At 38.0% G+C, this 24,906-nt stretch overlaps 1 protein-coding gene across 2 annotated transcripts in view; it reads right to left on the bottom strand.

The window, feature by feature from the left end:
* The window catches only part of GNAL (G protein subunit alpha L), a 206,087-nt gene that overhangs the window by 45,115 nt on the left and 136,066 nt on the right, over positions 1 to 24,906 (bottom strand). For both annotated transcript variants that reach the window (XM_075142103.1, XM_075142104.1), the window contains exon 5: positions 19,981 to 20,078. In XM_075142103.1, coding sequence (XP_074998204.1) covers positions 19,981 to 20,078 — 98 coding nt within the window. The remainder of the gene's footprint in view (positions 1 to 19,980; positions 20,079 to 24,906) is intronic.

Below are 24,906 nucleotides of genomic sequence, written 5' to 3'. Positions count from 1 at the left end.
CAGACATGATTTACGCTGGGACTACTCACTGCGTGACAAAGAAAACAGTATAAGCCTCACCAGTGGAAAACAAGTTTACGTTAAGAGTTGTCATCGTTATTTATTGCTTTCCTTCCCAGTTTTATGACATCACAAATAAAATATGTAGATCTTTTTCTAGCAGTTTTCAACTACCAACCAAACTAACTGGAAGAAAATACTTATTTTAAGACGATGAAATATTATACGGCAGTGAAACCCTACGCTGTTTGTGTTCTTACACCATAATGGATTCCCCTATAAAAATCAAAGCCACTCAAAAGAGATTTTTAAAAGGTCAGCTCAAGCAATGGACCTAATAAAAAAAAAAAAGTAAAGATACTAAGCCAGCTTAAAGAAAGGATATTTCTGAACTACAAAACAAAGAAAATAATTTGTGCTTTAACGATAGACTTTTCAATTCTTATGAAAAATCCCTTTTCTTTCTGAAAGTCCTCTCTTCTCCTCTAACTGCAAGGAGATTTTGCTGCACCACCTGCAGTAGATGGGGCAAATAGCCAGATGCAGAGAGAGTGGCTGCGCTGGCTGCATGAAGAGAGATTGCAAGGGGGCTGCTCCACTGCTAAGAATACAAGAAGTCGTCCCCACCACAGCTTGTGGGTGGGGGAGATTACTGAATATGTTTCTCCAACACCTTGTCTGCACTAGAATAAGCCTTTCTGGAAAACCCTCTTAGGAAAAGCCTGTGTATCAATGCAGCCATATTGATTAAGGGTGTGACTCTTCTTACGCTCCTCTTCCAATAAAACCTTAGAGAAAAAGCCAAGCCTTTCTGTAAGGCACAGTCCATCCAGGTCTATTGCTTAGCATGCCTAAAATGGACAGATGGCAGATGAAATTGTAATGTAATTTAATCAGCAGGAAACCAAATAGCATGTATAATCTTAGCAGTCAGTCCTACAGAAGGACACTCCATTCAAACACTGCCTACCTGCACAGTATTTATTAAAAGAAGAGATGCCTTCCTGTATCTATTCTAAATGCAATAACCACGGATTTTATAGTGTTATCCATTTTAGGGACAGATTATTGCATCTAACAGTTCAGGGCCCTGAATGGTCACTTTCTCTCTAGGCTGCTGGATCACTGGAAATTCACGGCAAACAGCCCCTGCACGAACTCTTCTAAGAGATATGGTGGTTATACTGGTCTGCTGCCTTCACTGATGCTTCGGAAATGCAGCCTGAACTAGCTACTGGGTAACCTTTAGAAGACAATATTCTTTGGCGAATTAAACACACCTGGGTGCTTCCTTAGCATCTAGCTTGCCTCCTCTCAAGCATTTTTCACAGAAGACGCTCTTTCTATTAAGAGGAGCAAAGACTCCTAACTTGGCTGGCTGTATTATGTTTGTTTTACATAGTCTAAAGCAAACAACCCTCAAAGTCATTACTGGAAAATATCACATAAATATCTACATTGTCCCCGACAGTCCTATAAGCATTAACATTAGTCATAGACTTACCACATTTAAAAGCTCTTTGGTGTACGTATTTCACAATGAACAACTCCGATTTTGTCTACACTTGGCACACAGTAAAAACACATTGACTACTGAACACAGTTTTACTGTTAGTATAGATAGGGAAAATGGTACTTAATGACGTTTGAATTGGTCACAGTTTACACAGTGGTCCTTACGCACATTAAAGACAAAACTGTTGGCTAACCGTTTTCCAACGTGTTGTATTTTCCCAGTGTGGACAAAGAGTTGAGCTGGTTAGGGAAAAATGTTCCTCAATCATTTTCTAATTTTTCCCCTCCTGCTTAAGGGATCTTGCAACAACCTGTGCATCACAGATTAGGTATGCTAGTTACGCTGCTTAACTTGTGTCCTTCATTCTAATGCAAATATTTTTCTAAAAACTTGAAAACATCTGCAATATTAAACAAAATAATAAAAAAAATAAATTATAAAGTGGAACTAAAAGATTTTGGCTGCATTCATTTTACTTTCACTAAATCTGATTATTAGGATTCGTGTCCAGTTCTTACAAACTTATAATTTGATCTCATCTAAAGCTGTAGTACAACGGACCAGAGTTCATTTGATGTGCTGTACAAAGAGAATTGAGAAGGACCAGACCTGTATCTGTACTGCACCAAACACTTTCCAGGAAGTAATGAAGCTGTACTAATACTTTCTAGACAGAATAATGATGTCTTTGGCAAAGAGTGGCACTAACAATTATTTCACAGCAATCAGAAAGACAAACCAATACCTATGACTGCATTGTACTGAAAAAGCCTGTGACTCCTCCACAATAACCTTTAATATCAAACACAGTAACAACTTTTACTAGGTCTTAAGGAAGGCATTACCCTTTTTGTTTCACAGATAGGTAAACTGAAAGACATGGATAAAGTACCCCAAGGCCAAATGAGATAATGCATTCTTGAGTAAAGCTACATTTTGAAGCTCTTTTTCCTGATCCAGTTTGCCCTTTCGCTTCCCTTGTGTAAATAAGGAAGACAAAAGTCATAAGAAACTGAAATAATGCATAACAGATACCAAAAATCAGCATGATACATGATTACAGCCTGCTGCGAGCAGCTCACAAATTGAGGAGAATTCAAACAATAGCACATGTTCTGTGATTTGGACATTAAGAATTCCCTTGACTCCTATTCATATGAGCAAGCTATTGAGAAACACTGACATTTGGGCAATAAAAAAACACACCAAGAGAACATTGATTTCCCAATACAACTGCCATTGTAGTTTTCCTAGCTGTAAACCGATTCCCCCCCTCCATCTCCACTGCCGATTTGTCACAGCTTCTTTAACCAGTGCTGACAACAGGCCATTCACATCACTGTGCATTGTATCGCAGTTTCAGACTGATCCTTAGAAAGGCATCTAACTGTATCTCAAACTACCGACAAGGAAAATACAAAGCAACATGCCATGACTTCCGAAAGAGACAGAATGGAGGGTGTGTGTGGGGGGTGGGGGGGGGAACAGAGGAGGAATGCTTTCTATTTAGTCCCATTCTTCAAATAGAACAGAATATTACAAATAGAATAGCCAAAAGATTCCTAAACCTCTGTAATTTCACTAAATGGGCTTACCAACAAGCCTGCTGCAAAACCGACAATCAAATAAGATTAGTGAAAAAACAGCTTCCATACTGTTTTATCTTACCGTAATCAGACAACTTACACCACCAGAGCAAAAATCAGCCTTGAGCTTTGTGAATACAATGCAACATGAGCACAGTCATTCTAAGAAACCAAAGCCAATTTAGTCTAATTCAATCTTGCACAAGAACAGAGTCATGCAGTGACCTGGAAGGATTTTTGTTTTTAAAATGGAGAAACACTGCTGCTTGCGATAGTCTAGGAATAGGCACAATACAGGACCATCGCACTTTGTTTCAAAGTCTGCAGAATGTCTCCCGCATTATCTGACTACAGCATGAAGCTGCAGATTTGGCTCTATACCACATCTCAGCATACTTCTCTGAAAGCCATCACCCCCAAATAATCCGTGAAATATTTATGAGCTGGAGACTAAACAGTGCCTCGGGGAGGGAATGGTAGAGGGGAAGTGACATAGGGGACTGGAAGACAAGATGCGGGACTAAGAGGCAGAGCCCCATTTAGTGCAGCAGCTAGGCAGGGGGGAGGAAGGAAAGCAGCTTATTTTCAGAGTCCCCTTACCTTCTCAAGTTGGTAGCAGATCTGGAAGTCATGACTCTGGGGAGAAATATTCTGTATTACCTGCACATGTGTAACACACGCACTGTTGCTGACACAACTGTATATATGGAAAAATACTGAATTTTCAATGCAGAAAATTGCAACTGGTAAGTCACTTCTAGCTCAGAGCACCAGACGAGGTATGCAGATGAGTGAGTCACAGATCTGAATGGATACTTGCAACTGTACCACATTTAACTCAGAGGAGAGATGCTTTGAGAAAGGTCTTGAGTTTAAACATGTGAGCAGCTCCAGGGAAGGCATGCAAAACCCAACCGGGGCCCCATCATGAAACAAAAAAGACAATGAAACAGCCACGAATGACGGGAAGCACCTCTTCTGCACAGCCAGTCGCCCCTGTCCTGCTGCACACAGTCTGCTGTCACATTCCCTGTCACTCAAAATCTTCCACTGTTGATGGAAAGCATTTTTGTTGCTGTTACTGTTATTAAGTGTGTTGAAGGTTAATGCAATTCCGTATATTTTCTTTCCTTCACACTCCTTATTGGCCTCCAGCGCATAACAAACAGAAGATTAATTTCAATGCCCTCTTCTACTTTCACTCTAAGAAACAATTAGGATTTGATTATTTCACCTCTTCGCAAGAGAGAAATAAAAAAGGAGTCCTCACATTCCTCAGAAATGAGCTCAAGTGCTTCATCCAGCTGGGCACTTTAGGATTTCAGAACTTCAGCTGAGGCCATATAATTGGAGAAGAAATGCTCCTTTCAATTGAAAAGGTAGTTTCTTACAGACAAAGAGTATTTCACACTTAAATAAATATTCAAAATTATTATGGTTCTAGGAAGCTTGTTTCCTGAAACCAGGTTCTACTTGTTACTTTATTTTGGCAAGGTTGTCATCATCTGAGAAGGAGATATGTTACCTACCTAGTTTTAAACTACGTAAAAGCACAAACACATATAAAACTTAATATTTGATTTGTCAATAGTTTGAATATTTATGCACACTGTGCAACATTTGGGAATTTCCCACATACTTTAGTGGGAGTTTCTGATGGATTCTTTTCACTTGAGAATCATGAAGCAAGAATGGATTTAGTAGAAAATGAAAACATCTGTTCTGAAAGAAATGTCCATTTCTCCCTTTTTCTCCTGTTGGTATTCTCTGTCTGATTACATCAAATGACTGCATACCTTTATAAGTGAGGTGGCACTGTATGTAAAGACCTTGGGGTGTTCTCTGCCACTATGTTATGAACTGTCTTGTGGAAACAATTTGCAGTGTAGGTTGAGAGTGCCAAATGCACTGTACTGAATCCTTGCAGGGATATGGTAAGGATTTGGAAATGCCCACAACACTCACAAGATTTTCCATCTGCCATTAGTTCCCTATCGGATTTATGGCTGACTCCTAGCAGAAAGTAGAACCATTTCAAAATGCATGGAGTACTGATTGTACTGCTGAAGTTGGTCTAAAATGAAAAGAAGTCGTCTCCCTTCTTTCCTCCGCTTTTCTTTCCCTAAACTCTGGAAAGTGTCCCCTCTGTCATGCATGCCTAGATCTAGCACTTATCAAGCAAATTGCTACATATGATGTTCTCTTCCTTCATCACAAGGTATGAAGAAGGAGCCACATGCCCAGATAGAATGGAATTGCCACAATAAGAATTATGCAGAAAGCAGACTCCTATCAAGATATGTTTTACAGACAAATGAAAAGAGCCCCCAACGGTATTATGAGCAATAGAATAATATAATTGCATTATGCAATACAAATATTAAGGTAATTTCAAAGTTGGGTCAGACGGGTCTGATAATGGTCTGTTCCCTAATAGGATGCAGTAACAAAATGCACATATAAGAACTTCATCAATGTATAAATGCAAAGCCTTTAGTTCATTGAAAAATGCTACAGTCTTTACAAAGACATGATAATTTCTGAATGAACAGCCCTGCATTCTGCCTATGCAGATTACATAAAATGGAAAAGTATGAAATTATGAAAAAAAGCTCAAGGTAGGCTTGGAATAGGAGATAGAATAAGCCAACTTTACATATCCAAGTAGATAGGTGAACCTCACTGTGACTGACCAAGCTGACACATTACCTGTCTATCTCAAGAGCCCAGAGGCCCGTATCATAGCAAATGGTCCATCTGTCAAGAATAAAACAATGAACAAACAAAACAGGGTAAAGCAAAGAAACGGATCTGCAGATACTATTAGTAAGTGGAGAGAACAAAGGAAAACATGTCAGCCAACAAAAAGAGATAAAGTTGTAATTCAGATCAAGACCACAAGTCAGTCATAGGTCTGTGCACTGAAACAGAGGAAAAAGGACAATGCAAATAAAATCCAAACATGCTGGATTCTGCTCAGAAGACTTCCAGCCAGTGTTGCAACAACTGTTGCACATGTGCAAGGTGAAAAAGCTCCAGAAAATAAGCAGCTTGTATGTTGAAATCTCTCCAAAACAGTGTGATAACCAGATATGCCTCTGTCTCCATTTTAAGAGATAAAACTGATAAAAGATCAGCAATTTGTAACTTGCCAAGAGTTGGAGAAAGTGAGTGAGTCCTCTGAAGAAGTCACGACCTCTTTCACAAGTTTTCAGGGACTTCTATCTAGGTACAGGGAAATACTGAGTGTTGAGCCTACAGAGCACTGTTCTTGCCCATCTTTTTTGCAGTGGGCATATCCACTGTTTTCAGGCAAAGAGGACAGTAACATGCCTGTTAAAAGAGAAACCCTAGCCAGTGCTCTGAGATCCACAGAAGACGACAACTACAATCAATCTTATTAGGGGCAGAATGAAATTGGGACTTTTCACTTAAAAAGCCTTTTCTGTTTTTCCTTCAGAAAAAGTGTATTGTGCTCCTAGCCTACTTGCGTAGAAGATACTCATCTTCTCGAACAACAATGCTAGACGAGATGAAGAAACCAGTCTTGCTTTTGGAGAAAGACACTTGTTTTAAGCTCACCACACAGGCTGAAGGGTTCAGAAGATTAAATATTTTGGAACTGTCCTTCAATTACTTCCTTCCTAAAGAAATTCACAGAATGTCTATAGAAGATTATTTTTTTCTGAAATTTTTTTCTTTGTTGTTAAAGGCATTTCTTTCTGTATTTCGGTTTTTGTGGTCTTCTCCTTTAGAGTCACGATAATGTCACAATAATGATACTAATCTAGCTTACTGTAACTGCCTTTTAGCCAGGCTTCCTAACTGCTCGGAATGTAGCTGTGTATTTATTCACATTTCTGAACATTCACCTGCACTGTGCTCTTCATATGGTGTGGAAATAGAAGATTTCCCTAGTGAAGTTTCTCTTTGGTTGTTTTCAGAATCTTATGTGGTGATGTTCCCCCCACCCCCAATCCATTCTGCACATTTCCATCAGGACATAGGTTAACTCCCCCGACATTGTGCAATCTCATACGTTTAGTATTATGCTCTCATTAAACAGACATAAGAGACTACTAGCAAGGTTATGTGATGGTCCAGTGCCTTAAGATTCTGCATTCCTGCCTAAAAATACTTACTGCTTTATTATTTTTGCCTTATTTGTAAACCGTTTATTTATTATCTTCACCACCTACAATCTTCTCTTTCTTCTTTTCATCCTCTAAATAGGTATAATTTGTTTACCACTTATGTAAAAGCATTCCTAAAACCAGCTTTAATCATCATATAATCATTCTGTCAATGTATTGTATATATGATGAGCTCCCTGCCAGAGGTACAGAATCCTGTATTTATAAACAAATTAACCAATTTCTATCAATAAGCTTTAATAGAGGTCTCACCTTTGCCAGTTTTATGTAATGTAATTTGTTGGTTATTACTTTTGAAGTACTATGAGGTCAAAAACCTAAACTTTTGCCTATGTTGGTTGGTACTGATGGGAAGTGATGTGCACGCTGCACTCCCTCTGCACCACAACCTCCTCTGAAGAACCTCTCGCCTTGACGTGAGACCCTACAAACATCAGCTGCCTACGAACTACTGAGGAAAGAGGCGAGTAACCAGTGCATAACACAAGTTAAAGCAAAAGAAACCCAGACCAGAAAGACTTCCATGTGGTTCTTAATAGAAAATGAAACTGGGGGAAAACTAGTGACTACATTTGACCTCTTTCTTTTTTTTAAACAATGCTGATGTAATGAACTATAGTTTACTGTGATTACTTCATACCAGGGCTTGCCAGTTCTATAAAATGTAGCAAAATATGTGTTCACTGGCATCTGTCTCTTTAGAGAAAGGCTTTTCAAAGCAGACTCCAGTATGTTCATGGAGAAAATCTAGTATATGGCAAACTTGCTGAAAAAAAAGTTTCTAAGACCCTGACAATGTAAGGTGATAGGCCAACAAACTCAATGAAGATAAAAGTTGTTCTGGATAAAGAAGCTCCTTTCCCAGCAGAGCTTAGTTCTACATACCCTAAATAGAATAAACCCTAGTGGCAATAGTGGTCTTTAACACTCTATTGCTCTTTAACAAACTGTTTTTTAATAATTGCTATAGTAGTGTTGGCAACTACAGGTCTGACATAGTTGTGCCAGTAAGTAAGTGGAGGCCAAGAAATTACACCCATGCTGATCATTAAATTTCTTCACAATGTAGTTGGAAAGAAAAGTAATAAACAATAATTATCCAAAATCTGTACCACTGGACTTTCAGAATGCTAACGTCCAGCATGCAGATCTTCCCAACACCAAACTCATTCTTCTAAACCAGAAGAAAGGTATGGAAGCCTTCTTTTACAGAGACAAAAAACGGCAAGAAGGCAAAGTCAGGGAGTCAAGAAATGCATCAGCAGGCTTTGGTCAGAAAAATGTACTTAAATGTTATTGGGATATTCAGCCCAATTCCTTTGCTGTGATAAAATATCTGAAAAACAAAAATACACCCCCAACCTCCCCCACAATGTTCATGAAAGGAAACGAAAGATGAAAACTATTCTCATAAAACCCATATGACTGATTTCAAATCCACCTTTTCCTGCATTAGCCCTTAAGTATAACTGCTTAAGATCATCTCTCCTTTTTGATTACAAATAGAGGAATTGTCAGGGGAGTAGTATAAAATGAGGAAAAAACTAATTTTTGAACCAATTCTACAACAAATGAACTTTCACAAATTTTATTCTGAAAGACAATTATTTGGTGTGTCCATTAAACAGGACGACTACTGATACATTTTATACATATTTTCTTTTCCACTGCTTAATTTAGGCTCAAATTAAACTTTGTGTAAAAACCCGCCATTATAACAAACATCTCTAATTAAATCAGAAAGAATACTTTTACCATAGACACAACTGAAACAGTTTCTCTAAAGTCAAATAAACTTTTTAAAAATTCTGGCAGCATCCTTGTTGTCTTGTATTAAAATGAACAAAATTAGCTTTAACTTAATTACGAGAAGTAAAGAGACACCCTTAAGCTGCTTAGTCTCCCAGTCTGACTTACCTTAAAATTGGGATTACAACCAAACTGACAAATACCACGACTCTATTTTGGTTTAGTCTGAGGTGTAAAATTTCTCTTTCAAGCATAGAGGCTTAGCCTTTACATTTTTCTAACACAGTATAAACCATATTTTATTTTCTTATTTCTTAACTTCTACATTCCACCATCTTTCTTTTGTCAAACCTGTTGGTGCGCATTAATTTAGAAAAACACCGGCACCCAAACCCTGGCTTCTTGTAGATCCTAACATAAACAAGGCTGTGTACATATATTAGCACAGAGGAGCCCATGTATGCAGAGTCTGGCCAGTGAGTAGTTCTTTAAGGAAGAAATATGACTCTTTGCCTTTCATTATCCTGTGGTGTGAAAGTGTCTACTTGAAAAAAGAAAAGCTGACCATCTCTAAGTGAAAAAATGCATGTGGCATTTAAGGAAAGCTGAACCCCAAGTGTAAATAACTTGACAGTATCCCATATAACCTGCCATTAAATTTCCAGTGCTCTTATTTCTTCCTTAAGCATCCAACTTACAGTTATTATAGTTATTATACAGTTGTATTGTATGAAAATTATTATGTAAACAAGTGTTTCACAGTAGGCTGGGTTTAAGGCAACAGAATATTGAAAACACTTTTCTCTAGAGCATAGTAAAAAAAAAAAATCCCACAGAAAATATTTAAAATACATTTCTGTTACATAATGATACGCTTATTAATAGGCTAACTTATTCTTTAACCAACTAATCTCTTCCACCGAGAACATGCACACACTCGACAATGAATTGTAAATGAACAGACTGAATTAAATACTGTATCCAGTGACATAAGCTGGAAAAGTGGAGTAAATATAAGTGATTCTTAACCTTCCCTGCAATATAATGAAGCTGGCTTTGGTCATAGTTTACTCTTTCTCCCACATATACACTGGAAGAGTCCTAAACCAAGAACAGCATATAAATAACACCAGAACTGACAGAATGACTTACAACTTCCCTCCGAAACCTACTCATAAATCCTGCATGCAGATTCTAGATAACCAACATCTGCAGTTTTATTTCATTTGAAGATGTTTTGAGATGCTGACGCTGAGCAATAATTCACAACCAGGACTTCTGGAGTTAAGCTGTATTAGCACGATTACTGTAAGTGATGCTCAGTTTTACTCTTTCTTTGACTTGATAGTAAGGAACACACAGGTTTTAAGGTTCTCTTTATTGGCAGTTATCTGTACTCTAGCTAGACAACAACTTTCAAAGCAGCTTTCAAAGTCTGCTTATTAACATCGTTATTTTCCATTCATGTATTTTAAAAAGACGTCATTAATTTATAATACACAAAATTCAAACAAAATGTCCCTCAATGAAGTCCAGTCCTACAGAGAAGCCTTCTCTTGCCTCTGCTCAATATCCCATATTCTGGCCATTTTCACCAGTCACACTGGCCCACTGTGCCAGTTCACTGACTCAGCCCTGTACCAGTACTTATTCACTTCTGTCCTCACTGCTGTGATATAAAATAAACACAGCCTTTCCTCTTTAATAATAAACGCAACAGAATGCTCTTTCTTTGTTCTAAAGGATATTAATGCTTTAATAGCGTATATACTGAGGGTGACAGCGCTTGATTCTTTAGCAGGCTTTTGCTCAGGCTCTAAAAGTGCTTGAAGTGTGTATTGCAAATACAACTGCAAAAGCCTCTGAAAGTCTGCAGTTTACCTCTGCAGAGGGGATATGGAAAACATATCTCCAAATTACATATAGGATACTAACACAGAAAACTAAATGCAGACAAGCTCAGCTGATGGACCTATTTGCAATCCTCTAATTCGCTTAATGGATCGTATTTCCAAATGGCGCTGAGTTGCTGTGTTACACTAACATGTCCTGCACCTACTATTACACTGTGTGTGCAAACAGTCAGGAAAAAAATTAAGAAAACCATTCATCAGGTGTTCAGGAAAAACTGAAAAATATTGTTGACTAGGGAGGAAAGAACTCCTTCCTCAATAGAATAAAGTCAGCTTTGCTATATTTTTCAAAGGAAACTAGAAATGTTTAATAAAACATTTTAAGAGAGTCAAAGTCTTTTTGCATTTGTCATAACTTTGCTTGGTCTTTAGACTTTATTACTACTGCAAGCTGAGGTTAAGGAATATTTGATGTTTTTCTGCCTTACGTTTTCAACCTTTTTGCTTGTCCTAAAACTGCAGAAAACAGACAGTCATGCGCACAGACGTGTGTGGGAAAATGTATGGTTTAATTTTATGTTTGAGCAGCCCATCTAGGGCTGTTTAAAGGCTTTTCCAATGGTAGCTAGTTAATAGGAAAAAATACTTGTCATATTAATTTTTAAAAGACAGAGAGGGTGCTGTGTTTATAAACTATTTTCTCTCTTATTCTTTAATTGAGAAATATTATTGTCTTCTCTAGGTATGGAAAGCATTTGTGAACCGAAGTGGCTAAAATAGGTGGGTATATGCCCATATGCCATACTGGCTATTTGCAAACGGTATTTTCATACCGCCACTTCCTCCAAACTGAAAATACAAAGGCATTTTGGGGGTTTCTTCCATATTTTTGTACTTCTAACTACTAGTACTATAACATCATGGTCACATATTGATTACCAAAATTAAGATAGAATTCCTTAAGTCTAATCATCTTTTTTATAAATGAGGGCAAAAAGGGGAACAACAACAAATCACAGCAACAGATGAAAAGGTTATTTCAGAGAATTCCCAGTGCATATTTTAAGAAACCACAATTCTGCCTCTCAAGAGTGTGGTCTACTAGTTAGTAAACAGTGAAAAATGTATGCATTACACACTGTAGAATGATTTTTGTCCTATCTGGCAACCACCTCTGTTTAGAAGATTCATCAGTAAGGCTGAAGTAATTACTCTATAATTAGAACACCTCTCTTTTTTTCTATCATTAAATAACAATTTACTGGTTGGTTAAGGTTTATAGTTTAAATCAGCTAAGTGGAGAAAACCTGTTCATGAATTAACCAAACAAAATTTGCTTCTAGCTTATGTAATGAAATTTTAAGGTTTGAAAGTGATACTGCATGAGAGATCTTAAAAAGAAAAATGAAGAAACTTCATCATCACAGTGAGTTGCTTATATATGAAGCAGAACAGAATTTTAGATGGAAGAAAATCATATTATTATAGTTTTCTCATATCACCATCAAAAATCTAGTTACATGAGGACTGAAACATTTATAATTAATACTTTTTCTCATTTTTCTAAGTAAAAAGTATTTGTCCCATATTTAATAAGCAGTTACCAAGTTTAAAAAGAATCACTGCTTTTAAAAATAATATTGTCTAGCTTATAATCAGTATGTTTACCTTAATTTATCATACATACATCCACATTTACTTCACTATCCATTATGTTGAAAGAAATTTTACTGAAGACAGAAAGTGGAGACAAAAGGGGGTTCTGAGTTGTTTCACACCTTCTGGCTCTAATCTGCCAATAAAAAGCATGTTTCAAATATGAATCCGAAGCCACAGTCACACTATGTTACATTTGAAAATAAATGTTACTGCCATGTGTAAAGGCAGCGTTCAAAAACGCTTAGACCACGATTCTTTGATCAGTATGCAAGACAACTTCTCTCCTCCTCCCCACTCCTTGAGCTACTCCTTCCCACTCTCCCTCTGCTCCCTTCCTTTCCACAACAAAACCATAATTTCAGCAGCTGTATTTCATGGGCCTGCTTCCCTTTCAATGAGCCCCCTTACTTTCTCAGGCATGCACAAAGAAATACCAAGATGTCTTCAAAGTACGTAGCGAACAGAGAAGGCACAAACAGGACTTGGCAAACCCGAGGCTGGACATGTCATGCTCTGGGATGGACGTCTGCACAAAGCCACTTGATTGTCTTTCCTCTCCACACTTGATTGTCTTCCCTCTCTGTTTCTGTTTTCTCTACGTGGGCATAATGGTCCTAACAAGAACCAAGTATGGCACAGGGATTGTTAGCACGCAGGTGGCGTGTTTCGGAGCAAAAGGACATCAAAATCTTTCCAAACGCAGAGATGGCGGCATGTCATATACTGTAGTGCTCCCAGGCGGTTTGGAAAAGCCGGCAGATTTAGAGGAAGTAATTTTGGGTTTTGTCTCAAATCATGTCAGAACACACAGGTACCACACTAATCCCCCAGGGACAAAATGAAAGACTTAAAATTCCTTATCATTTTTCCCCTAAGTGGTGCAGATAGTCTGATTATTGATCTTTGTTACTTGTCAGTTTAAATATAGATTGCTGGATTAATGATTTCACAGAAAATACGTCTGCATAAAGTAGAAAACAGTCTCTTATTCAACAATAACTGTGTTTATATTCTCTGTTGCAGTTCTGTCATGCTATATGCAAGCACACCAGGTCAGATTCTTTTGGCCTCTTGTTGGTCATCTTCCTGGAGAACATAAATGATGAAGAAACTGTTCTTGGCTCCTTTAGCGATAGAGAACGGGGGTGCTATGGGGCTCCTCCCATCAAACTTTGGAAGGTATCTATTTTTTGGGTGACCTTTACTACCTGAATTACTCCTACACAGCAGTTACTATGAAGAAATCTGGGACAGGGCTGAAAGCATACAAATCCAACTGAAGGCACCAGTTCCATGCATCTCCCTTGACAAAGACGTATGATATGGGATATATCAAAAATGTTTGATGGGCTGCAACAGTCAGTCACTAATTGATACAGCCAATTATCAGTGACAGTTTCTATTAAGTGGTTTGTCGAATTTTTCAGCAAAATTTCAACTGAGATCTCAAGGGTGCCCAAGAGATTATTTTTCTTCATGTTCCAGCATTCTTAAATTAGACAGAGCTGAACAGTGTATGTTGATGGAGAGCCCATGAACAAGTACACAAAGCAGGGCATAATCTCTAGATTTAATCCTATATATGGTAGAAATTATAAAACACACAAAAATGCTGAGATGATAGAAAGCACTTCCTTCCTACTCTCTAATGATAAGGAGGGGAAAAAAAAGCAATTCTGCTATTCTGCTACGAAAGCTGGGAAAGCTGAAGCCTCATACATTGTCAAAATAAAAAAAATACCATTGAGACACCAGGAGTTATTACCGTATACGGCACTTTCAAAGGAGACAGGCTTAGGAATGAATAAGACCTTGGCATTGAAAAGGTTAATATTGAGAACAACTGGCACTGCTGCAAGTGGCTTGGGTTCACTGACAACTGGTGTTGGGAGGGCACTGCAGGAAGGACTTAGCTGCCACTGCCTCGATGCAGCCAGTGTGTGACCTGTCTCTGTGACAGCTTTAGCAGAATCCAGTTTGGAGTATGATACAGCCAATCTTCTAGGAAAATCCCTAGAAGCAGCAGTATTAAGTAACAAATCATGAAGCCACACTAAGTGAAAATATACGAATTGCACTAATGCTCATATTTATTTACAGTCATGAGCGTAGCCTGTGTACATACGAACACACCGGACTGAAGTGCCACACTAGTCAAAAGAAGCAGATAATGCCAAGGTAGGTTTTCTGACCTCATACTGTAAGAGTGAATTTAGGGATGACTATGTCCATGCTAGTAATTAAACCTTATCTCTAGGACAGCACAAGGAAAGTCAGAAATATGCTTGGTTTCAAGAAGTGCTTTTCTTGAGAAAAAACCCTATCTTTTCTCACATCAGGAGTTGAATCTGTGGACAACAACACAAAGAACTTTTTTTTTTAATTACTCCACCTAATAGCAGGATAGATGCCTCAGAAGTTGGCTGAAACCCTTCTCCAAGACAGAATAACTGCAAAGAAAAAGAACTCGAGGTGTGTCTTTTCCATGTATATTAGCTCAAATATAAAATCAATTTTCTTTGGCCAAGCTCACATCCCTTGTGTTTGCTTTCCTGAGAACTTGCATAATCAAGTTTTATTAGCCCAAATGTTTGCATAGAGACCAATTTAGGCCTTCATACTTAAGTATATCAGAAGTGGCGCATTTTATCAGGGAAAGAAGATTGATAGACAAACGGGGATAAAGTATTGGCTGAGGGGAGGGTTCCCTTAAACCCTTTGTTTACTTCCTACAGCGAGGAACTCAGTGAGCCAAAGTACAACCCTTCCAGCTAGGGCCACCCATGCACTCACATGCTGTTATTTCGTGTGACTGCAATGGGACAAAATTCAACTCTGAAACCTTCCAATGAACCTGAAAGTAGTTACTTTTTTCCTAACAACAATGCCTTGAGCAAGCTGTGTGTGACCTAAAAAGACAATTGGATGTTCTGGATTTGTCTTTTTTCTCCCCTTTCAAAAGTGCCTAGTTCTGCTTGTCTACTATTCTGCTCTAAAACTGCAACCTTTTCCCTGACAGTGTCTAAGCACTGTAAGTATCCCCTATCAACTAATTTTATCTAGTCAACTGAATAATCGACATGCGACTAAGCAAAACTAAGACAACTCAATCTTACTTTATCAAAACATGAGACGGACGTCATCAGACTGGGGGTGCCTGATATCCCCCAATGATGACTGATGTTCTGCAAGGGTCTTCAACTTCACTGCTGTCCATAGGCACACGTGTTAGATCTCCAAGCAAAAAGTAACTTCAGTGGCTTTTCTAGGATTGCTAGAGCAGCCACCAATTAGCACATGGTATGGTATGGTTTGCAGTGAAGAACGGGGGCTTATAATACAGAAACCATTTCACCAGCATTAGGGTGAAGTCAATTCACCTACATATATAACACTAAACAGGCAGTTACAACCTATAACTCTACCTGCGGTATGCGATTAGTTAAAAGGAAATTTTATACCTCTTCATTGCCAAAGAAATTAATTTAAGTAAATTTATGAAGTTTATAAAGACAAATAACAACTCATCAACTCTTTTTCTGGGTCTTTTTTTAAATGAAGGCCATCATACCTGGACCTGTATTTGTTTTGATCCATTCTACATTCATAGAAGTTTGCTTTGCAGTTCCCTTCCATGGATACAACGAAATTTGGGCATTTGATAACTAGTATGAAGAAACTGAAATAGTAAAAAATGGAGTTGCATTCATCTTATAGGAAACTATTTAGCTTTTAGAAAACTGTCCCAGAATTACAAGAAATTTTTTATTGAACGTATTTTGGTCTATTGTTTATATACGAGACAGTTCAATGCCAAGACAGCACTAATTCACAATCTGAAAGTCCCTTATAGACCTAGAATTTGCTGAGTATAAAGTATGTGTATATGGACATAATCACAGTAGTTCAAAATAAGTTAAAAGTTAACCAAAGTAAGGTGTAAGATTTACCATCATAAACAAAACCAACCTGCTGAAATCTAGATAAGTCAAATAGGGACACAACTAAATCAAATCAATTTTTCAAATTAAATAACTTTTTTTTGAAATTAAACTTGAAATTTAACTTGAAAGAAATATTAAATCAGAAGACGGAAAACAATAACCTGCCAGTTTTATGATATTAATCTTGAAGAAATATATGAAGGTCGTTAAGGAAAAAATATGGTTGATGGCCATGCAATACTTCCCCCTCCAAGACTTACTTAATATCTTTGTAGTTAGTGATAAAGAACAATTCAGATCTTTGCTTTTGATACATTTACCACTGTCAGACCACAAGGTTTGACCTCCGGCTTGGTCACAGATTTGTATTTGTTACAAATATCACATAATGTACCAACATGACACTTAGAAGAAGTGCAGATACATGAAGAGTCATGTAAGAATATTAAAAAGATCTGACAAGCAGGCCCTCATGCTCATTTCCATGAAGGAGCAGTACCCTGGTAATTTAAAAGGGCATTAAAGATCAAGGAAAAGCAACTTTCAGGCCTAACGTAAATAAAATATTTGTCTTTGTGTCTTTCTACTACCTCTGTTTCCAGAAAAATATTTCTCCCACAGTAATAAAGAAAATTAGGTTAAGCTTTAAAAATACAGAAGCTCTGTACTGTAGCCAAATTAAACTATTCCAAAATACACTGTATTTGTAACTCACTTGACAGTCAGCAAGTTGGGCTGCTGACTTTATAATTTGCTAATAATGCTTTTCAGTATTTTAAGTCAGCCACCCTACTTGTAATCCAATGATATTTTTAACACATGTTGGGATTTTTTTGGGTTTGCTTTGTTTTTTTTTTTAAGCAGAGAAATTAGTGGTGACCTACTGATAATGTTCTTCCCTCAGTATCAAGTAAAAGATTAGGATTTAGCTGATGGCGTGGGATGCTTTCTCCCAAAGCCAGTGTAATGAAAACACTGCAGATTTTTCAAAATCCCACAGCTAAGCATGTGTATTAGCATTACGCTCCTTCCCTTTTTTGCTTTACCAATTAAAGATGACCATGGACAGGTCCTGAGCAAAATGCCATCTGCTCCTGCCAAGCCAGAAAGACACCACCCTTACAATTAGTATTTTCTAAGTGCACATAAGAAAACACATGTGCATATCAGAATTGTATTTCTAACCTAGTCTCACACGCTCTCAGTTACAAGGCGGACATGACCCCACCACTCTGAATAAGGTCCATCCAATGCTAGCATAGAAATGTTCTTCTGGGTAAAGCAACTACTGTTGTGCAATATATAAATACACGCATGCAGCAAAGACACAGCAACTTTTAAATCTCCTTTTCATTGACTATATTGGTACCATTTTAGTTTTCAAGGAACGATGGAGGGGCAGATAAAAGTTGGGTGTATTTTTAGTATCTTCTTTCTGTTAAGAATACACTTCACCATTTTAAATCATCAATACCTGTGAGAAAAAGGCTGTTTGATCAGATCAATGACACGGCTATTCCCCAGTTTCAAGTCTCATCTCTAAGACTGAAGGCTTGTAAACGTGGGTAAGTCACTTAGCTGTTACATCATGAAATGGAAAGCACAGATGCACTCAAGGGATATTGAAGTATCAAATACTATTTCATAAAGTGTCTTGAAGGTGAAGCATTATGCAAGCGTTATATTTACTACTATAATAAATAATCTCAGAATAAAGAAAAAGCAAGCCAGTTAGAGGATATGGAGGAAAGAGACATGGAAAAAAAACCAATAATCTTCCTTTAAGCTTTTAGGAAAAAAGGTAGTAGGATTTAGTTTTATGTTTCAGGACAGTGGACTTCATTCGAGATCCATTTTTTTCCCCATTTGTGTTTTGGTTTTGGACATAACACGAGACTTAATATTCTTCTCCTTGTCAAAGCCTTTAGATAGGCATCATTTTTTTAAGGGAAAGCACAATACCATTAATACTATAATTCAGCGTCTTCCTTTTTCGCCTGGTCCTTTCAGTGCCGTTTTCCAAAGCAGGACTGGGAGACGCATTGACCTCTACTGATCAGTAAAGTAAGTTTTACATTCATTTATTTTATATACATGTCATTATTCTATTTTCTTGGTCTGATGTCTTATTTGAGTGTATTAATAGATATCATAAACAGTCAGTCTGGACTCTTCAGCAAGCATAGCTCAGATCTGTAGCATGGCGGTGGTGGTGGGTGAGTGCAGAGGGGAAACCCACTGATCACAGTTTAGGACAATTTTCTAGTTTTTTTTGTGTACAACCATTGCTTTCATTTCTCGCCACTCTGGATTGTGAACAGATGTCCAAGTTTTGGTAAATTCAGTCCACTGAGGTCAAATGAGTTCCCTCCTACACATATGTAATTTTCCCTCACTTCCATGTGCTGATGAATCATTACTGGATCCTTCTCTTTCCCAAAAATAGTCTGGAAAGAGGGAAAAGAAAACTATGACCTGCAGCACCGAAATTCCCCGTTGTGGCAGAAGCGCGACAAGCCCTTTAGCAACACGGCCCGTTTCCTCTGCTCCAGTCTCTGCACCAAGAGCAGAGAGGACAGAAAAACAAATGCTGAGTGCTACAACAGACTTGTGGCATTGCTACTGACCATACTGCCAATTAGACAAATCATAATACACTAGAATGTGTTCTCTGAAAACCCTAAATCACACAGCAACTGTAAGAGTATACATTTTCGCAATAGCAGTTCACATGAAATGTATATTTTTGGTCAAAGTCTAATTCAGAGCTGGGTTATCCCCGAGTACAGCTGAGTTTTATAGCCCTGGCATGTTAATGTACTATTTCCTGATTAATCTGTTTTCATCAATGTACCATGTATTTATGATTTGCACCTTCAGAATCTACTACGCATCTTTTTTCAGAACATTTCCAATCAGATGAACCTGCTTAAGGATTATGACTGTGTTACGCACACACGTATCACTTCACTTGAGGTATATGAAGGACAGAATACCAAATGTACTATCTTTAATGAAATACTGCTTATCATTTTTTCCCCCAAAAAATATATTAGTAATGCAGGTATGCATCCAGTTAGGTAAAAATCTCAGAAGCTTTAATGGAATGTGAAAACACAGAACAATTTCAGTGCTGTCTGGGTCTCAGAATTTAAAACAAAGCAATTTTCTTCGATTGGTTCTACATTTTTTAAACTTAATAGTTTCAACTGAAATGAAATGATTTTATGTAAATCTATTTCAAATGGAATAAAGATACTTAAAATTATTTAATTTGATTTTTTTTATACTCATCTTTATTAGTGTTAAATATTTGAGGCAGAATATTTAGTTGTATAATAATGGCAAACTATGATAACCATCAATTACTTTTGCTATACATGCTCAGCCTATACAGAGAATTAAAACGTTAATCGCTGCATTGCAAAACTCCTAGATCTTACCAATATAAATATATTTTCTAACTTGTTATAAATGATTACATTCTTGGCTGTTAATTCCATAAAAAGAAATACTTACTACTGTGCACAGTCAATCAGTTGATATTCGTTCGACCTCTCGAAGCATGCCTTTACACCTTCATCATCCCAGAGCTTTTTTGCGTGTTCAAAGAATTCCTGAAAATTGGAAATGCATCAAATAAGAGAACATTTCTCAATCTTTTCAATACCCAATCAATATGTGTTGTTCCTTCCCACCAACCTTCATGATTTATACTTTTGCAGAATGATAGATTACATCTTTAAAGAAGAAAAGCAAAAAACATTTATTAGCAAAATTGCAGTAAAATAGACTGAACTTATGGCTTCTGACAGTTTCCAGTACATGATATGTAATGAAGACTGTTTCCAAAATTCATACCAGTCCATAGATAAAATTTACTGTAAGTACAAATGTTACCTAGAGGCATGCAAACATAATTTTTAACTGAATTCAAGCTTCTGTCATGGAACAGGCATAAAAGTGATGCAAAAAGCTGCTCAGCTTGTAAACATTAGCTTCCCAGAGAAAGAACCAGTCTGTAAATTTAAAAAGATTGTGTAATTTTTCCTGAAAAACACAACTTTCCGCTGCTCGGTTTTTTCTCATGCAATAGAAAAATTTGATTGCAAGACTTTCAGAGTCTTTGCTCAACACCACTTCCTCCAAGCAGCCGCCTGGCACAACGTGCTTTTCCTAGCTGCTATCCCAAGCATCCCAATCCAGAACTATCTGCTGGCAAGCTTATTTCAGAATTACTTGAAAGAGGAATCAAAGCTGTTCTTGGTGACGGTATAAAATGCAAACACACAGAGCAGTAGGTCCGACCCTGCCTGCCGGCTCCTCTGCTCCTCCAGCCCTTGCCATAGAGCATCACATACTCCAGCTTGTTTTAAAGCTGTGAGTCCATTTTATGTTGTATCATTACTGTTAAGTCAAACCGTAACTGAGCTTTTCCAGCTAAAGCTTTCTAAAATGTTGTTAAACTAGTACATCAACTTAAACACTGAAGTTGTTTGTAATCTCTTAACACCTCAACATGGCTACTAAATCATCAGAGTCCTTTGGTCAGTCATAAATTTGTGAAACCTAACAAATTGCTTTTCCACAGTTCAATTTGGCTCTGTGTAAATTGGCTGTAATACCACTATTCACTTCATAATCCTGTCGAAATGTTGTGTAAATATCTGAATTCTGAAACTTTCTAAAATTGTTTGCCAGTCCCTCCCCACACCTTTTCAGGATTAAAAACTTCTCTCAAAAGACAAAGTTTGTAGTGAAAGATCTTGGCAGCACAGTGAGTTCACTTTTACTCTGTATGGGTTTCCCAATCTTGCACACCACCCCTGTGAGGTGCCCCAAAAGGTGACACTCCGCTCCTCAGCAACTGCCTGTGACCTGCTGGTGACGTTTTCAGGGAGAGGCAAAACACAAGACAAGATTTTCAGAACAAACTAGTACTGAAAATTATTTAGTTAAGCTTTGAACATGAATAACCCCAGAAATGTTTTTTTCTTTCAACTTTATTGTGCACAAGATAGAGAAAAAAATCCATTCTTTAAGAAGTTTTCAAAACTTTAGAGAAAAGGAGATGTTAAAGCAGGTGTGAAAAACCTTTGCAGAAGGTCTTGGAAGAAGAGAGGAAGCAACACTAGAGATTGGCAGATGCTTATCCTGCCCTTGGAATTTATTTCTTCACCGTAGTGAAGACATGTTTATTTTGTCTTTGTTATTTTAACGACTTATGTAATGATTGTTTAAAACACTGCAGATCCACCTTTTGAAGTTATGCTACAGCTATTATAAACTTTGTGTTCCTACAGCAGAAGGAAAGCAAAAACAAGCTCAAGAAAGGACAAGATATCAAACTAAATAAGTAGAAGGAGAAAGCGGACACACGTAACAGAGAGCATGACTACAAGAAAAAGAAAGAACTGGAAAAAGTTAAAATGATAAATACCAGAAAACATGGAACATTCCTCAAATTTGAAGCTTATGCTTGATTGATATTTAGGGCATCAGCTGAATGCATCTGATTTGCTGGCATCTTTGTCCAAAGCAAGGCATCGCCTTCTCAATGGAAAGAGCGAGCTCTGGATAAGCATCAGGGTCCCGAGGCAAAAGGACCCAGCTCTCCCACCCCCTTCGATGGGTGCGGGTACAGCAGTGCACCACCTCAGCCCTCCCTCTCGCAGGTGCTCGATGCTGCAGGTGTGGGGGCCAAGCATGGCCATCGGCGGGTGGGAATTCCCAGCCGTCCGGAAAGCCATCTCTGAGGGGAACCTACATCTAAAAAATGGCCCCATTCAGCCCCACGCAGCCTACGGGAAGGGCATGGGACGAGGATAACGATGCCGCCATGAAAGCTTCCTTTCCTGTGGGGTGGGATGGATTGAGAGATGGCTGCAGTAAATGAAAAAATAAATGAAATTGCATAGCTACAGCAGTTTCTAACTTCACTTCTGTTTTTACATCCTCTGTATGAGCTTTGTTTACTCTTAAAAATCCCTTCTGAAAAAGAGGCAATCTTTTCAGCTCAGCTTCTGAGACCCTACAAGTATGTTGTAAATACAGGGTTTCCATATTATATACTTCAAATATTTCCACCTGACCATTATATCTCAAAGCAGTCTATTTAAAACAACTTCCAGACTTCTAGTCCAAAGCAAATCCTATAAAACGGAGCAAATATACTCACCTCATTAAAATGTACCGATCTACTGCAGAGGAGTACACTTGCCTGCAAATTGCCTCCCACACAGCTACCCGATCCTTCTTTCCCAGGTGACTAAAGCCTTCCAGAAAAATCCTGCTTCATTTCAAGACACCAAGTACCATGATCCAACTTTTCACACTTGTTTTTAACCCCTTTCTCATCTGCTCTAAGTTCTTTGGTATTTTTTCTCCTCAACTGCTGAAGGCTCCCATTGCACACAACCAAGCACACAGGAGGATCCTGCTCACACATGCCAAACATATCTGGATCCCAACCTACTCTCCATCGCGGGCCAACATCCAGACAGCAGTCACCACGTTAGCTTCAACCTCTGCAACCAAGCCCCCTTTGCCTGACCGGCCTTCCAGCAACTGCTCCCCGGTCCCCAATCCCCATGACTCATTCCTGTAGACCCCAATGCTTGTCACCTCTTCCTCCCGCCATGGCCACGTCATGGCCACCTCGTTGGCAAGCAGGCACTGGTGAGCTAACAAAGGTGCGGGCTTTGGGCTAAGCCCGCCCTGCAGCACCTGCTCTTGGGACTGCGGTATGCTCAGGGTGGCAGCCACATTTAGCAACGCCAGTCGCGGGGAAGAGACAGGGTCATTCAAAGGACAGAGAATTCAGATTTGCTCCAGCTGATAAAGGAAGATGGGCAAAAACTTTTCAGTTAATGTTTCTGGGAGGCGAGGAACTACATACAAAACATTACCTTAGGTCAGTACAACACAAATAAGGTTTTAAGAGTAAGTTTTGACCTTAGCAGCTTACATTCTGAGATGGCCAAACTAAGATTTTCTTAAGGGTCTGACTTCTGGAAAGTGGCTATTCAGAAGTTCTTAAAAGTCATGAGCCAGGTCCTTTAAGAAACCTCAACTGGAACAGGAGAAAACAGGGCCATGGAAAGTGTCTAGGGGCATCTGATGCACTTGGTTTGCAAGCACATGCAGCTGACCTCTATCGGATCGAAGTCACTGGAATCTACTAAAAATATTTAGTATACTGAAGAGAACCAGGAACAATGTACTATGCCTGAAAGCAGAAAAACACATCACGACATGTCTATGAACCAAACAAAACTGGGCTGTTTCATCCAAACTCTTCCCGAGGGACAAAGGCATACAAATATTTGCACCTATTAATATACATATAAAATAAAACCATTAATGTATTTTTTGATGTAGTATTTTAATTAGAGCATTAGAGAAGTAAATGATGATGCCTCAGGTCTCACGAGCTACAGGTCTCATGAATTACAGGTACTTTTTACTTTACACACATTAATTTACACCAGTTACCTAAGAATTTATAGCCATCATTAGGCCATACAATACAATACAAAATTTTGATATGATCAAAATGAAGATGTGACACACAACATCTCAAATAGTTACTAATATAAAATTACCTGGAAATTTTCCACTCTTCCTGAGGCAGTCCAAAAAACTCAGCCCCACATTCCCGAGCTTCCTTTTCACTAGTAGATAATTTTTGCTACACATAAATATTCACGCATCATTTAAAAATCAGGAAGTGACATAGGCAGGTTATGATTCCTTTTTCTTTCAGAACAAAATAAGTTAAGATGTGCATAAATGTAGAAACACCCTGAGCTGATATCACTGATGTAAACAGTATTGTATTTTTACTACATTTTAAAAAGGTCTTATAGAAATATTTTTACTCACCTATTACAAGGTAACATTTTTAGGTTGAAAAAAAAGGAGGGAATATATTCCTATACAAAATATTCCAAGAAACGAATACAGATAACAAACACAGATGCACTACAGCTAAGTCTCAAAGCACTGTTTTTCAACTTTCTCCTAGTAGAAGTTACAGCATGTTCTTGAAATTTAATTTTCCTTATTTTGGAAATAAACTTATTTATTGGTAGGTTACCTTAGAAACCTCCTCCCCCTTATAACTCCTACAAAAAATTTTCAAGTAGCTAAAAAATGGACTTGTTTCACTTTTCAGCTGCCAAAATTGGGAATAAATATTAGTGATGATTAAACAATGACATATCTTCATGAACAAATCTTTATGCATTTTGGAAACCAACTTTTCATCTAATTGATTTACAAACCACAAAAGTTCGTGTTAGGTCAGGAACACAATTTTTATTCTATTAAGATTCCTTTCTGTCTTCCTTCCAGATGGAGCATACATTTAATAGCTAGCCTGATGTCACCTTTCAGTCTCCCAGAAACTGGGATGTGGAAGACTCCACTGTATTTTCTATTGCG

The sequence above is a fragment of the Calonectris borealis genome, chromosome 2, assembly GCF_964195595.1.
Source record: "Calonectris borealis chromosome 2, bCalBor7.hap1.2, whole genome shotgun sequence".
Lineage (NCBI taxonomy): Eukaryota > Metazoa > Chordata > Aves > Procellariiformes > Procellariidae > Calonectris > Calonectris borealis.
The sequence above is the reverse complement of the archived record's forward strand: the minus strand, read 5'-3'. Positions and strand labels throughout refer to the sequence as shown.